This window comes from Lonchura striata, chromosome 14 (assembly GCF_050655825.1).
Source record: "Lonchura striata isolate lonStrDom1 chromosome 14, ASM5065582v1, whole genome shotgun sequence".
Taxonomy (NCBI): domain Eukaryota; kingdom Metazoa; phylum Chordata; class Aves; order Passeriformes; family Estrildidae; genus Lonchura; species Lonchura striata.
The window spans coordinates 8,150,910-8,166,876 of record NC_140716.1 but is presented as its reverse complement, the minus strand read 5'-3'; the positions used below and the strand labels follow the sequence as shown (position 1 = coordinate 8,166,876).

At 38.2% G+C, this 15,967-nt stretch overlaps 1 protein-coding gene across 2 annotated transcripts in view; it reads left to right on the top strand.

Moving 5' to 3' along the window:
* VPS35L (VPS35 endosomal protein sorting factor like) overlaps positions 1 to 15,967 on the top strand; it is a 44,112-nt gene that overhangs the window by 25,373 nt on the left and 2,772 nt on the right. For both annotated transcript variants that reach the window (XM_021539798.4, XM_085592306.1), the window contains exons 25-29: positions 537 to 614; positions 1,724 to 1,838; positions 11,513 to 11,652; positions 13,267 to 13,432; positions 14,875 to 14,993. In XM_021539798.4, the coding sequence (XP_021395473.2) occupies positions 537 to 614; positions 1,724 to 1,838; positions 11,513 to 11,652; positions 13,267 to 13,432; positions 14,875 to 14,993 (618 nt within the window). The remainder of the gene's footprint in view (positions 1 to 536; positions 615 to 1,723; positions 1,839 to 11,512; positions 11,653 to 13,266; positions 13,433 to 14,874; positions 14,994 to 15,967) is intronic.

Below are 15,967 nucleotides of genomic sequence, written 5' to 3'. Positions count from 1 at the left end.
TAATAAAATAAATGGCACTTTTGTGCATTCAGAATTTGGGTTGCCTCTTCTGTAATCCTCCATCTAGGAAAGGTTAGACTGTGTCTGGCTGCAGATCCAGGCAGAGTCCTGATGTGCTTGGGAAGGTTAATCTCTTCTCTGTATTGAGTCACAGGTGTGCATTAGCTACATCTGATTCCTTTGCAAGACTGTATCTTCCCTTAAATTCTTCTGTTATCTTGGTTTATGGTTTTTAAGCTGTGTTAGCTAGAAATTGTGATTGTTATGCTAGCAAGGAGGTGACAGCACTGGGGAAGGAAATTATAAGCTAAAGACTTGAATAAAGTCTACTTTCACAAATTGAGTCATATTTGCTTTAAGGAACAGTCACTAAAATTCTCCCAGTAAAATGTAAATAGTACAGTGGGGACACATTGTATCAGGGCTTCTTGGACACTGGCTATTCTCTAAATGCATGCAGTAAAACATGCAGGGTGTTATTTGTCACTGAGGCTGTGCATTTTTCTTAATGGTTTGCTTTTGTTTTGTTTGTGTAGTCTGTGAACCAACTAGCAATGGAAACCAGAAGGGTGATGAAAGGAAATCATTCCAGAAAGACTGCTGCATTTGTCAGGGTAAGTCTGGCTAATAAACTCTGAGCCTGCTTTTTTTGCAGATAATACTGTCTGCTGCCACCTAAGTTTATAGTTTTTGTAAAACCAGTATGTTAGTATTTTTAACACTGTTTGTAGTCCCATTTTCTCCTGCTAAGAGCAGTCTTTCCTCTCTAAGACCAAATGTTGCTGTTTAAGGAAAAAAAGACCCAAACCATCTAATAGCAGTTTTGTGTTGAAAAAGAGCAGCAAGATTGACTCCCTCTCCAAAGGAAGGTTCACCAGAGAGGTGTTTGTGTGAATTCTGGAAAGCTCAGCTTTTCAAATTATATTTGAAATAAAATACCAAATTTCTATGTAACTCGGTCACAGAGAGAGTGGGAGATGGGGTATAAAATATATTCAAACTTCTGTCTCATAATATCAGTGCTGATATGCTGAAATCAGGATTTGAATTTCAAATAAGGTTCTCCTTTCAGCTCTAGTGCCTCTGAGTCTGTATAGAGATGGTCAAATGTGCTTTGAACTGTGCACAGACCATCACTGGCTATCCAGGTTGCTTGTGTTCCCTTCTTCTAAGCTGAAATGTGGCAGCCAAGGTGTGTCCATGTGCAAGTGGGCAGCTGTTTGTGTGTGCAGGGCACCCCAGCTCCTGGCACCTGTGTGTGTCCTGGGCAGGGGCTGGCACTGGGCAGCCTCTCCCTGCCCGGGGCCTCCTTGCTCTGGCCAGGCTTTGGGCTGTGCCCACAGGTCTGCAGCTGCAGCACCTGGGCTGCATCTGCTTCCTCCCTGTAACTCAGGGCACCTCCTCTGACCACTCTGCCAGATTTAGCTTTTGCTTAGCTGCAAGGTGGATACCTGAGGAGAGAGGAACTCTTTGAGCTACAGTAATAGAGAATCAGTTTTGAGCTTATCTAGCAATAGTAACAATTTAAAAAATATATAATTATTGAAATTCTCATTAGAAATTTAAAATTGCTGATTTTGGGCTTCACTTAATATTTGCTTTGTATTAAAAATATTTTCCAAAACTGACTTACAGATTTTGATTCCTAATTGTGTGTTAAATCAGTAAAGATTGTTATAACTCTGAGATAGGAATTTATTCAATTTTTTAAAATTTACTTTAGGCTTGTGTTGCCTTCTGCTTCATAACAATTCCATCTCTGAGCAGTATCTTCACACGTCTTAATCTGTATCTACACTCTGGACAAGTTGCTCTGGCAAATCAGTGCCTTTCACAAGGTAAGGCATGAATTTGTCTACTTGAAGGTTCTCTTATTTCAGAAATCTAACTGAATAATAACTTGGTTGATATCCTAAGTCATATGTATATTTATGATGCAATTAAAATACAGTTCTGTTTCAAACTAGTGAAGCAAAACCTTGTCATGTTAAAGCAGCTCCTCAATGTGATCTCAGCAGCCAGGAAAGCTGACTGTAGTTGACACAGCCCTGGCCATGAGGTAGGTTTTCTCCTGCATAATTATGCAAACACTCTAATCACAAATAGTATGCTTATTATAACTGAAAAAAGAAATAAAGCCATCTGTGTAGGGGTTCACAGCCTGACAAAATTCACCAATGAGCTGGAAAAGAATTCCAGGTTAGGTCAGTGACAGCAGAAACTTGCAACGTAGGCACACCTGCATGATAAATGCTTAGCCAGGAAAATGTGTCACTATATCAGAGTGAAACAATGGTGTAATATCAGACCATATGAAGACTGAAAAATATATTTTCTTTTTTGGATCTGAATTATTGTTTGAAATGTGCCGGAGCACATTTTCAGCCATGCAGTTAATTCAGTGTTAAGTAATAGTAGATTCTGACAAAAAGTGATTTGAAGAGAAGAGTGGGAGCTGTTCTGGCATCAGAGTGAGCATTAGGTCTGTATCACCATTTAGTATGATCTTGTTCATGTTACAAATGGAAGTCAGATATCAATTCCAGGTCTTCATGTACTTTTAACTACTTGCAGTATTCTTCTTTTCCATTTTGAAATGATGTCATTCTACTTTGTTTTGCAATTTTAATCCTGACTTTAAATGTCTGCTCTCCAATAGTAAATGCTTTTCATTTACATGTTCCTGTTTCTAGTGGAGCTGTGAGAGTAGTAAATTGGGTTACTTTGCAACATCTTTTGTTGTGGCTATTAATTCTCTGTGCTTCTTCATGAGAGCTTGTTTTCCAAGCTCTGCGTTTACCAGCAAGTTCCAGCTGCACAAACAAGCTCACTTAGGATGCTGATTAAGACTTTTTATTGCAGGATGGCTATTGCATTTCTTTGTTTTGAATCTAATGTTGCCCATACAGCAAAGCAGAGGGATTTAGGGTAAAGCTGACTGTTGTGTCCAAGTTTGTTGTGCAAATAAAAGATCTGCAAAGTCTGTTGTTGTGCAAATAGCATTGTGCAGTTTCTTTCAGAGTTTACATAAAATGAGCTCACCTTTTCTCTGTATGGTCTTTTATTTAATTGATCAGCTTACCTTATCCTGTATGTCAATTTTTATTATTGTTGCTGTGTTGCAGAGCTTCTCTTATTGGAAGCAAATCCAAAGCAGTTTTTCTGTAATATTTGGTCTTCGAGAATTATTCTCTGGCCATGTTGGGACCCACTCTGTGATTTAATATCTTTCAACTTATAAACTGCTTTTCAACTATTTTTGTGAGCCAATTCTTCTCTGGGTGAGACTCCTGGGCCCCAACAATTGTCCCGATTTTTCGCTGTGAGAGTTTACAAATCTGCACAGCTCTTGTTTGACACATGAATACAGTGTACTCACAAAACAATTTACAGGATCCTCATCCTGAAATATTTTAAGGCTGCAGATATATGCAAAGTATTATGAAGTCAGTCTCTAAAGTGTGGTTCATTAACCATATTCTCCTGAATTTTGGACCCACAAGTTAGAGAGAGGACCATTTGGTCCATCTCTGCTTTCGTTAAAATGAAGCAAGAGCAAAACTGATGTTCAGTAACTCACTGCATTTACCAAGGTTTTTTAGTTATTCACTTTTTTGCTCCCCTAGCAAAGCTATTTTGGGTATAAGTTGTACTCAGAGACATGTCACTTGCATGAGTAATTTAGCATGTGTTAAACAGGCACTGTCTTGGGACATTTTTTGTGAACTGTCTTTCCATGTGTTGATGCACTGAAGTCATATAATGTGCCCTTGAAAGTTACTTTTCACACAGTTTAATCTGTATCTCAACTGAATGAGTAAGAAGTAAGAAGTACTGATTAATTCATAATAGCAAATTTCACTCCAGTCAGTTAACTGGTGCCAATTAGACACTGATCTGCTAAAACCAATGCAGCATGAAGTGAAGATTTAAGAGTGTGCCATTAATGGTAGCATTAGGCCAGGAAGGGAAACTGTGCCTTGTCTGTAACCTTTATTTCATGCTGATTTGAATTAGTTTAATTGGTTTAAAATTGTGAAGAGAAATAAAGCTGAAAGGTAATGTACCTGATCTGATAGCTCAGTCAGCAGTGGTGCATGCATGAGTTTTGTGCATGCACTTCCTCTTTGAAGATTCCAGCTGGTGTTTGTAGCAAGGTGAAGTCTTGGATTTTTCTCAATTTTAAGTTTCTGTGGGGAGTCCAGCTGTTTCAGTGAGTTGACTTTTCACTTAAACACGTAATAAAATTGAGTTCCACAACTTCTGTTGGCAATAGGAAGATTTCTCTAAATTGCCAAAGTATCTATCTTGAAAAAGGAAGGATGTGCAGGTCATAACAATAAATGGATTTGTGAGTCTGAAGATTGCATTCTAAACTATCAGCAATTGGAGAGCCACAGCTAATCTGCTTAGGAAAGTTTGGGTTTTGCCTCTTTCCCCATTTCAAGGGGCAGAATTAGTAACCATCAGTCCTTGTGTCTCGCTGCTCCCATTTCCTCTGTCCCAGCCTTACTTGCTTGGATTTGCCACACTTTAAATCAAATGCAAGTGTTTGAACTCATCCAAATACTTCAGTATTAGAAAATTGTACTTTCTTCATGGACTAGATTTTCTTTAAGACAATGACGTTGGTCAGAACTGTGAATTTATAGGTTCATGAAACTTCAGTATTAATACACTGATGGATGTCTGTCTGGGAATGTTCAGAATGTATTAAAAATGACTGTTGCCTCTTTCTTGGCCAGATCCCAAGACCTGCTTTAAATGAAATTAATCTGTAATTATGTTTAAAATGTTTTAGGTGAATTTGCTCTGGATGCATAATTTGTACCTCTGGAGAACCTGTTAAATGAGGATGCTAGATTTTACAGAGATGAGTTTTTCATTTTTCTTAACTGAGCCACTGAGCACTGCATGCTGCCAACAGAGAATAATAAATTCTCATTGGTCATGCTTTCTGTCATGGGGGTGCTTGGACTAAATTGAGATTAAATGCATGCTCCATTGTGTCACTCTTTTGGGCTTCTGAGATACAGGTATGGTTTTCATTGCACACATTTTTTCCCTGTGGAAATGCTATTTTTGTCTGTCAAAAAGAAAGAGACAGCATGAGTTTTTAATGTTTGGTCACAGCATTCAGCAGGTGGTAGAGATGACATAACTTTGTGGTAATGTGTGTGAAGCAGCATTTTTGTTTTAAAGACTGTGAAATCTTTGCCTCACTTGAAAAATAACATGCTGAGTGAATAAGGTAATTAATCTGATTCTGTCTGACTGATTTCACTGCCATATTGTCAAACATTAAACTTTATAAAAATGGAGAGCCTCCTCCCTCCGATCAACTGCTGCAGACCTTTTTCCTAAGAAAATGCAGATTTTAATTCTGAAGCATACAGTGCTTAATGCACTTCTAGATATTTGTTTTGTTTTCCAAATGTGGCTAAAACACAGTTACACCTAGTAGATTGGAAAATAATTTCATTTCTATTGCAGAAAATGTTACTTTTCCATGTGTATTCTCTAAATGCTTTAGTCACACTCTGGAAAAAGTATGGTGTGGAATATTTAATAAGTAATTTTAAATCATAATCTAATCATGGTTTAGAGTATTTTCTAAGTACCATTAGAAAACAGTTTTTAGTATTTCTGTTTAATCTGAAATCTTTATAGATCTGAAGAATATAAACGAGAGAATTTGAGATGATGAATTTAGGGAAATAGGAACATGAGGAGATTTTCCTAATTACAGATACTAGGACTTCTTGGCTCATGTTTCTCTGGTGAGAATGGTGACTCTGTTATCTTTTTAAATACTGCTTTCCTTGAAGGCAGTGAAAGAGCTTTGGGAAAAGCAAGATGTCATACTGTTTTCCTTACTAGCATTGCTAAGTGTTGCTTCATTTGGACAGAACTGTGACCTCTTCTGTTACCTGGGACTTCCACAGCTGGAGACTTTTCCCATTCCATGAGCTTATTTTTGTTCCTCTCTTTATCCCAGCCAATCCTTTTTCTGTATGATGTGAGAGAGGGGACATCTCTTGTCTCTGTAAGCTTTTCAGACTGGTACTTCATAGCAATTTGTCAGTTCTTCAAGTCTCTCTAGCCCATGACCTGTTTTTGAAAGTGTTCTGTAGCATCTACTAGGGAAACAATAATGTAGAATGATGCTGCTTGGCTTTCAGGTGCAGGTGATTTAATACATTCTTCAACAAAGCTTGTGTATGGACCGGACCGTGGTATTTAATAAAATAGATGGACCAGTCCTTGGGAATTTAATATTTTTAATCAGTTTTTACTTTTGGTCTTTGTAATTTCATGTCATAGTGAATTCCACAGTGACTTGCTGCTTGGAAGTCTAATGTTTAGGAATTAATTTATGTTAAATGTTAGGTGAGTGGCTCAGAGCATGCAGCTGATCTGCTGGAGCAGAATTCACTCATTCCTGATTCATTTTCTTCTTGCTGTCTATGAGATAATGTAGTCTGTAAGTTCCCAAAGAAGTTGTAAGTATTCCTTTTTTAATAAGGAAACAGTTCCAAGCCCTAGCACCTTTTTTATCTTTTTGTGCTTTTGGAAATGGGAAGATTGTAACTAGATTAGGTTATTCCAGGTATAAATGCCCAACAGCAATCTGAATGATACAATGACTCCTCAGTTTTCCTTTACTCTCCTAGTGATTCTTACAATTGCCTTGCCTTTTCAACAGCTGTTTAGGATGTAGTTTTCAGGAAACATCTATACTGACTCCAAAACCTTCCATGAGTGTAAATAGCCTATTTAGAGCTTCTCTTTCTATACTTATAGCAAGGGCTGTTTCTTTCCCCACATGCCATACTAATATTAGAGTTCATCTGCTGCTTTATTGCTCAGAATCATGAGGTCCATCTGTGATGCTTTGCAGTCACGTTCCAGACCAGCCTGCAAACATTGTCACCTCCCAGCTCATCCTCAGGACATGTCTCTGCCAAACCTTAAGGAATGCAGTAGTTATTTTGCTCCACTCTGAAAACTTTTTCTTCCCTCTCCTTCCCCCATCCACCCCATCCTTTCTTAGGTTACATACCCTCATGAGGACCTTTTTCCTTACCTTCTTTCAGCTTAGTTGTTTGAAGAGTCATTTCTATAAGGATAAATATTAAAAGTTTTTTTTTAATATAAGTATTTATAAATGGAATTACTTTTAAACACAATCTCACTGATTCTTTGGAAAACCTGAGAGAGGAATGATTTGGAAGACTTCTGAGAAATGATGTCTCTCTGCAAAAAACATACAGATTTTCCAGCCTTACATCATATTTTTTGTATGTCTGCCCATTTGATTTTTTTTTTTTTTTTGCCTCATAATAACAGTAGAAACAATAATATTTAACTGCACTGTTTATTATTTCAAATTTTTCAGTGGAGCTTTCTTTAGAGACTGCTGCTGATGTGGTACCTCATAGTAGAATTTAGAGGCAGGCTGTAATTTGTGGTTGGTTTTTTTCTGGGTTGGAGGGGAGGCAGTGGGATGGGGTGTGATTACACCTTAAGAATAGAATGTTTTGTGTCCAGTGTCCTTGCTGATACTGTCTGATGGCCCTGTATGAATCTTCCACTTATGTCTCTGTAGGCCTTTGTCTCCAAGTACTAATGCCTTGTAACAATCTTTAATCAAGCTATGCCTAAAACTGGCTCTGCCAAGTTTCATCCACATAACTACCTAATTCATAGTATGAATTAACATAGTACATTCCAGCTCACCAAGCAGCAGTGCATTCATTTTCTAATTTCAAGTTTTTTCCTTCAAAGAATTCTTGGTTGTTTCTGGATTGGAAGTGATGTGTAGAGATCTTTAAGATGGAGAACAATTAGCAGGAGTTCAAGGGAAAACTACATTTCAAGAATGTGGCAAAACTCTCACAGTGACCTCATCAATGTGAGAAGAAGAAGAAGATTCAACTGTTTACAATGTTGGTTGTCAAAACAATAATGGATTAATTTATTTAACAGAAAAAATAGAGTAACAAAACCCCCACTCTTGCTTCTCAATAATTTTTTGCACTACAGTATAAGCTTCATTAAATTTCCAACATCTGTTGGATGTGGAAGTAAAATCTTCAGAGTATTAAATTAGGTTTGACAGTGTAAGACAGGGAAGTGGTGTGGAATGCAGAAGATGTGCATGGTTTTGTCCTTTGGGTGGACTTAGCCTGCTGTAATTGTAGCTGTGACTAAAAATACTTTGGGTAGGTATGTTAAACTCGCTCCCTTTTGCTCTTTGAAGGTGGCCTTAAGGAGTTTAATTGTTTTCCCATGTGACTTTGTTCCTCCTTATTTTTGCCTGCCTGAAGACTTGAATTTGTGCACTTTAATTAGCTATCAGAGATACAGAAAATACAATGCAAGCTGAATTTTTATATCTAGAGGGATTGATTTGTAGAAATATATGGAGGTACATAGAGTTGTGTGTAGGTACAATTAAACATGTACATGTGTCATAGTGAATATTGTCAATAGCAGAACATTCAGCACCAATTTCACTTGTTTTTTCTTCTGTAGAAGGCTAATTCTGGAAGTGCTGACTTGGATATCCAAGACTGTTAGTTTTTGTAGCCTGAAGGTCAGCATGTATGCTTGGGGAAAGATTTATAGGATTATGGTCAATCAGAATGAAGGAGCTGCTGTGAAAGGATGAATGTAGTGAAGCATGAAGTATGTTATGTTCAGAGCACTGCACCAGATATTGGCAGCAGTTGGGGAAACTCCATCATGGTGATCTGCTGTAATGCACAGCATGCTCTCCCCTTATCCAGTTTAACAGTGGCTCACTTAAGAAGCAGTGTTGTACTTCAGGCAGATAAGAAAACATCATCCTTCAGCAGAAGAAGCCTTTTTTATCTTATTTTTGTTTTTTTAATCAAGAATCAAGATTGTTGTGGTTTTTAGTGCTTTTTAAGTAGTTCCTTATATCTTTTGGAAGCCATGAAAAGTGATGTATGGTTTTGTTTTAAAACATCTCTACAGTAATAGTTTTAAAAAATGACTTCTAAAGATACAGAGAAACCATCATTGCATAACCTCATAATTAATGTAGTTCAGAATTAAACACTGATGCTCATTTCATACTTGAAAAAGCAGCATGTCTGTGACAACCTTTTTAGTGAGGCTTTTCTCTAAACTCACAGCATGTAATGCATACTCTAACTCCTCTCTGCCAGGATGGTAATGCTTAGAGGACAGGTCATTTTCTGCAATCTGTAATAAAAAAAATAAAAACCTTTGCATTGATATGCTTTTTTTTTTTCTTCTTATGAAGCACATATATCTTGGATAAATGTGCTTTTAGTGTTCCAGCGTAAAACCATTCCATGGTTAGCACAGATTGGCAGGACTTACTACAAAATGAACACATTCTCCTTTGCCAGTTCTGGATGTAGCAAAGTGAAGTACAACTGTTTTGTGCTGTGTTGCTTTTTTGGCTTGCCTCGCTGCATTGAGTGGGGGAAGCAGAGGGGAGAAAGGCAAGGAACAAGGATTAGAAGTGTGGGGCAGGAGCCCCACATTGTGCTGGGGCTTGCAGGGGGACCCTGTGGCCACAGGGAGACAGCCCAGGAGCAGAGCTGTGGCTGCAGGCTCAGGGAGGGCACGGATGGGAGCCCAGGGAGCTGCTGGCACCACGGGCAGGTCCGTGGGCAGCTGGGCACTGCTCTCAGCAGCCCGAGGAACCTGGCAGCTGCTGGCTCTGGAGCTCTCATTCACAGACCCAGCGGGAGGCAAGGAGAGTAAATTGAATCAAATGTCAGGTTTTCAAATAGAAGAGATTTTGGGTTTGCGCTATGGCAGAAGTTTAGAGGATAATGTGAAGGATTGTGATTGCTGGGAGAGCAGGCAAATTAGGGTGAGGTATTTTGCAGCTCTTTTTCACTGTGGATGCTGATTGCTGCACAGGTCATTCTCGTCCTGTTATGAAATAACTTAGAAGGCAAGAGCATTCCCTGCACAGACATGGGTACTTTAGTATGCAGACTATTCTCTAAGGCACATTTTTTCATTTGTCTGGTCACATGTTTTTATTGTATGGTGATGTGGGACATGCACTTTCATTTTTTTTCTGCTGAGACAACTGTGGAAGTGACAGCGATTCATTTACTAGTGCTAGAATGAACATCTGCTGCTGCCTTCCTTCCTCAAATAAAGCAGAGAAAGATTGCTTACCTTCCTTTGGGTTGGCTGTCTAAACTTATAAGTTGTTTGAAATTAACATTCTTTCACCTCAAAACAAATGTGCAGAATAGAAGGAAGGACAGTGTTTGATGGAAGGGGTCTGTGTTCTAAGCACTAAAAAGTCCTTGAGCACTTGTGCTGAAAAAACAAGAGTGAGAAGAACTACAGTTTTTCCAAAGCACATGTTTCTCTGGTATTCCTCATAAGCTTAAATTAGATATCAGTTGGTACTATATTTAGCAAATTTGCTTGGAGTCTCAAATGAATTTTTCCAGAGCAAGCTGTGCTCCTGGAAATGCCCATGCCTGCCTGTCAGTGGTATCTCCAGCCCAGCCATGTAACACCTCTTGGCTTTCACCAAGAATTCTCCTTTTGCTTTTGATAAAAGCTGATTACATGGCCTGGGTCTCTGTTCCTGTAAAATAAAGATACAATATTAATTCTGAAGGATGCTTTGAAGTATATGGCTCAACAACTTGAGTGGAATGTGGATACTTGGATATTCTGAAATGTTGCCAAGAAAGTGCAAAACAGTGTTGCTGTCAGAATTGTTTTTGTGAACCCAGCATATATAGGAGGACTTCTAGTGTAAGAGGGAAAATACTGTTACTTATTATTTGTGAATATTAAAAAACGTAGGAATAGATGTTCTAGTGTTTGGAATTTATGTTTTTGTAAGATTAGAGACATAGTAAAGAGTTATGAAAAACCTCTTAATAGCTATTTTGCCAAGGCTGTAATGGTGGATGGTTTCTCTTACTCCTATATTGTGATTCTTGGAAAATACTCTTTTATCTAGGTAACCAGCAATACCCCAGGTTCTGGTACTATATTAATATTTTACTTTTAGGGATTATGAATAATTAGAAATATGAAGTTGTTGGTACTTCCATAGAACTTAACAGCTTTTTGTGTATGAATTGGTGAACAAAATAACATGAACCTTTTCCATTCTCCTAGCATAAGAATTTTCTTTGATAAGTCAATTTTGAATCCTGTGCTAATTTCTTAATATATATGCAATACATATGAAATGATGGTGTCTCCATGTTATGCAAAGGAGAAGAGTTATACTTTCAGAAGTTTTGAGTGATGTGGGAACTTCTTTTGGAGAAACAGCTTCATTCAAATTAACAGATTTCTCAAGAATCAGACCACTGCTGAGTCTTGGGTTTCTTTGCAGTTCAGCACATTCATTTTCTGTAATTTCTTCGAATTCTGAAAGAAATTCAAAACAATCATTGGGTTACAGGCATGGCTGTCATCACAGCTGGAGTGATATGACAACAACTCTACTTTTATTTTGTAGCTGATGCTTTTTTCAAAGCTGCAGTGAGCCTTGTTCCTGAAGTGCCAAAAATGATAAGTGTAGATGGAAAGATGCGACCCTCCGATGCCTTCCTCCTGGAATTCCTGTGTAATTTCTTTTCCACATTATTAGTTGTTCCGGTAAGTTGAGTGTGTATGAGTAGCACACAGGTTAGTATAGACTATTTTGACTTTCTTGTTTAAAAATTTAGAGTAGACTGGGCTTCTGGAGTGGGAAATGCAGGGATTAGTTTTCTGTGAAAAGATGAACTCTTGTGCTCACTGACTGCAAAATCACTCACCCCAATGCAAAATGGGGAGGCAGAAGAACTGTGTGAAGGTGGAGGTACAGCCCTGCCACTCTCAGCAACACCTCACTAGAAGTGGATTTGGGGCAGAGTGAAATCTCACCATTATTTAACTGTGTAGACATCATTTACTGGTTAATTAGCTGAGTATTCAAAAATCTGTAATACATGGGGGGGGAAATATAGAGCTCTAGTTCCTACTAGTTTCAGTTACTTTGGTATAGGTTGCCTAATCATTGGAGTGGAAACAATAATTAGAAGATGTGTTTTGGCGTAACCTTCCTCTTCTGATGAATATTTCACAAAGTACTACCATTCTACATCCTTCCAGTTTTTAACTGTCAAGTTTAGAGAGAGATGTAATTTTTCTCTCCAGTATTTTTAGTTATACCTAAAAGATGAGGGGGAACTGTAAATTACCTGTATATTCATTTGTTCTTGGAGAGAGTGGGTTTTTCCTGCTCACTGAAACCTCCCTTATGGTTTTCTCCTTCCTTTTTCCTTTGCCTGTTTGGTGAAGCAGCACACAGTGTGGTGCTGTCCAAATCCCTGCTGTCAGAGCTGTGCATTCCCCTGCTGCAGTGGCAGTTCAGAAAGGTGGAGAGGCTGTGCTGTGCTGTTGCAAGGGGAGGGGAAGCTGCCCCTGGGCTGTCATTGCTTCCATGAGTGCAGGAGTCAGGCTCTGAGGGAAGGCTGTGGGGTGACTGGCATCATCAGCAGGTGATTGAAGAAGGGAGTGACACAACCTCTCAGATTCAGGAAGGAAAAATAACTAGATGAGATGCCAGCATTCAGAAATTAGCTTCCCTAACTTTGTTCCCTATTTACAGAAGATCAAAAGGAAGTGTCCCCAGTGGACTGGGATTTGTCCTGTGTGTCTTGGTGCCACTGCTCCAGCTGCCAGCTGGAATTAGCCCAGTGCAGTATAAAGCTGCTTGTAAAAACTCCCAGCTTATGAAAAGCAGAGTCTTTCTTTTCATTTCATGTGAAAAGATTGTTTATTGTCTATAACTGACTTCCCACTGTAGGAGTTCTTCTGAATCTCCTAATTACATGAGTAATACACTACAGCTTACTGATACAATTTTAATAATGAAATCTACCAGCGTTTAATTTTAGAGGCTTAGCTGTTAAGAAGCTGACAATTAATTTTGTACTGCTCCCCCATGACTACAAAACAAAGCATTTCAAAGTTTGTCTGTGGAGGCTGACTGGATCATGTTCTAATTATGGGTTAAATGGGAATTTTAGATGGAAACTGGAAAAAATTTTAAAGGTTTTGCAGGAAACACACTTAAGAAAAGTAGCTGTCAGATTTAATTATATTGTAATTCTGCTTTTATAGAGCTCAAACTGTGACTCTACACCACCGAATGACTGCAAATAATCCTGTTTTTGTTCTGGGGTTGTGGTGTTGGTTTTGACCTATCTTTTTTCTTCTCTGTAGGACCATCCAGAACAAGGAGTGTTGTTTCTTGTGCGAGGATTACTGAATGTGATCCAGGATTATACCTGGGAGGATAACAGTGATGACAAAGTCAGGATTTATACCAACGTTTTGCATCTGCTGTCTGCAATGACTCAAGAAGCATTTATCTACCACGTAGATAAAGGTAATACCTAAGGGGGGCTCTGGCTCCTTGCATTCCACCAGGACATTTGTAGTATTGTCTAATCACCACAGCCAGTTAATGAAGACCAGTGGTAATGAGTCTCACAGAATGGATTATTTTTCTATCCAGTTCCAGGTATTGTAACTTAGAATAATCCCAGGAGTTGGCTCCTGAACAGCTGCAGTCTATTTTTTAAAGTGAATCTGTGCAGAGTGGGTTACTTGGTTTGCTTCTGGTGGTGTTGTTGCAAATGCTCATAAATGTGAACTTTTCAAGTAAAGATTATGCATATGAAGGGTTTTATTTAAGTCTAAAAGCATTAACTTGATTTATACTTATCACTGGTATTTCATCCACATTTATTAACAACTCCAGTTTTCAGGATGTAAAGCCTTGTCTTCATTATTTAAATTATGTATTTGATACTTTGAAGGCAGGCTTTGAGTTCTGGAAATTGTAGTATCTTACAAAAATATTCAGAATAGCTAGAAAATTCTAAAGATTTTACATTTTGAAAAACAGCTATCATCTTTCTTGTAATAATTTTTGGAATATTTTGATATATGTTCTAAAATTTGAATATTTGCCTTCTGATTATAGATTACTGAATTAAGGTGGAGTAATAAATAAAAATCCTTTCAAGCACCCTGAAGATTAATGAGTCAGAGAGGCCAAGATGGTTTGACTTTTTCTTTCAGTTGCACAGACTTTCACAGAGGGGAAGGCTGGAATGTGTTCTGCAGTTCTGCCAGATTTACCACCCATGACAAAATACCACTTGCAGCTAGCAGCATAGAAAATAGCTGTCAGTGGAAGTGCTACTCTGTAGTAAATCTGCTGTTCAAGTTTTGTAAGGAAGTGTGATTTAGCTTTTTATTTCACTCTATTTTCTATATGACCGAAATAGCTGCATAATCCCAAGATGAGAAATCTAAATTAATTAGATTTTAATGGAGAGAAGTGTGGAAATATAAATTAGTAATTTTTCCCCTGTAGTGGAGCAATGGGGTTTTTTTCTAGGTGGACCTTGTACCTTAGCATCTTAAAGTTTACTTGGAAACAGGGGATTATCTTTCATCTTTTGTGCTTTCTGATTTACCTAGAATATATTTAAACCTAAACATTTCTTTTACCCTATTTCTTAATAGAACATAAATAAATTAGGGCAAAAGACATGTTTAAAATCACAATTACATAAGCTGTAAAAACTTGAAGATCTCTCTCCCTCCTAAGAATCCTTTAAGGTCTTTGAAACTGAAAATATGCCTTTTGAATTTCTATCCATCAGTTTGAGGTAATCATGGGTTTATTTTAAGGAAAAAAAAATAATATGCAGTTTGTTTTGACTTCCAAATGTGGTCTTCTATCAATATATTATGTTTCCAATAGTAAATAAATGTATAGCTCTTTAGCCAGGCCTGAGCTTGAATTCATCTCTGCAGTTGATTCCAATGATGCTCTGTATGGTGGAGACTCCAAGTTCCTGGCTGAAATTAATAAACTGAGTGAAACAGTGGTGTCACAGATCCTGGATCACCTGAAAACCCTGGGAAAGGAGGAGGTATGTTCTTACTCAGCTTCTTACTTCAGTTCTTACTCAATACAGAACCAAAAATAATTTGGAGTTGAAGAAACAGATCACCTTTGACCAGGACTTGGTCTTTTCAAAAGCTTCAGGAACCTCTTAACAAAAGGAAATTGGGTATTTTAACTTGTTTGGAAAGTGAGACCATCACGTAGGCAGGCTTGTGGTAGGCACCTAATGATGTCCAATTCTGTAATGAGCAAAGTGAGAATTCACAGTTAGTTTATTACTGGGGAAAATACAATAAAAGCCACCTCTAATTATAAAAGTTTCACATCCCAGGCACTGAGATGATGTCAGGAGAGAGGTACAGAGGGAGGAAATAGTTGTTTTGTCTTTACTCTGACTTTAGTATATTTGTTCAATATAAAATAAACTCTAGGCAGCTTATTGGATTTCTTGATTGGAATTCAGAGGCTCTGAGGGATCAAATCTAGCTTAATGGATTGTATGTGAAAGGCAGGTGACTGATGTTTGCTGAAATAATGAGAACTCGGTGTTCTGTTCATGTACCTGTTTCTGAGAATGGACAGCTTCCCAATCAGCCCTCACTGATGGCTGCTATTGATAGAAATCTTGTGGCTCCTGGCCTGGAATGGGAGGGCAGGGCGTGATGGATGGGATGGAATTTTTTAGATGGGCTCTTTGCACAGTAGCCCAGAGTGTTTGCCAATACAGAATGTGTTAAGTGATACATATTGGGAGGACACTGGGCTAAGTTTAGCCTTTTCTCTGCTTTTGCTATCCTGTTTGTCCTTCCTTGAGCAATAGCAGAGATATAAGATGAAAATATCCTTTGCTCAAATCCTCTGCATCATTGTACACATCACCTCAGGGAATAATAGTTCTTTTTCAGAACAGTGCAGCAGAAACAACCGTTCTAGCACAGCTAAGAATGTCCAATGTTCCAGGTCTTAGAAGAAAATTTAAAATTTTCAGGACTGTGGGTT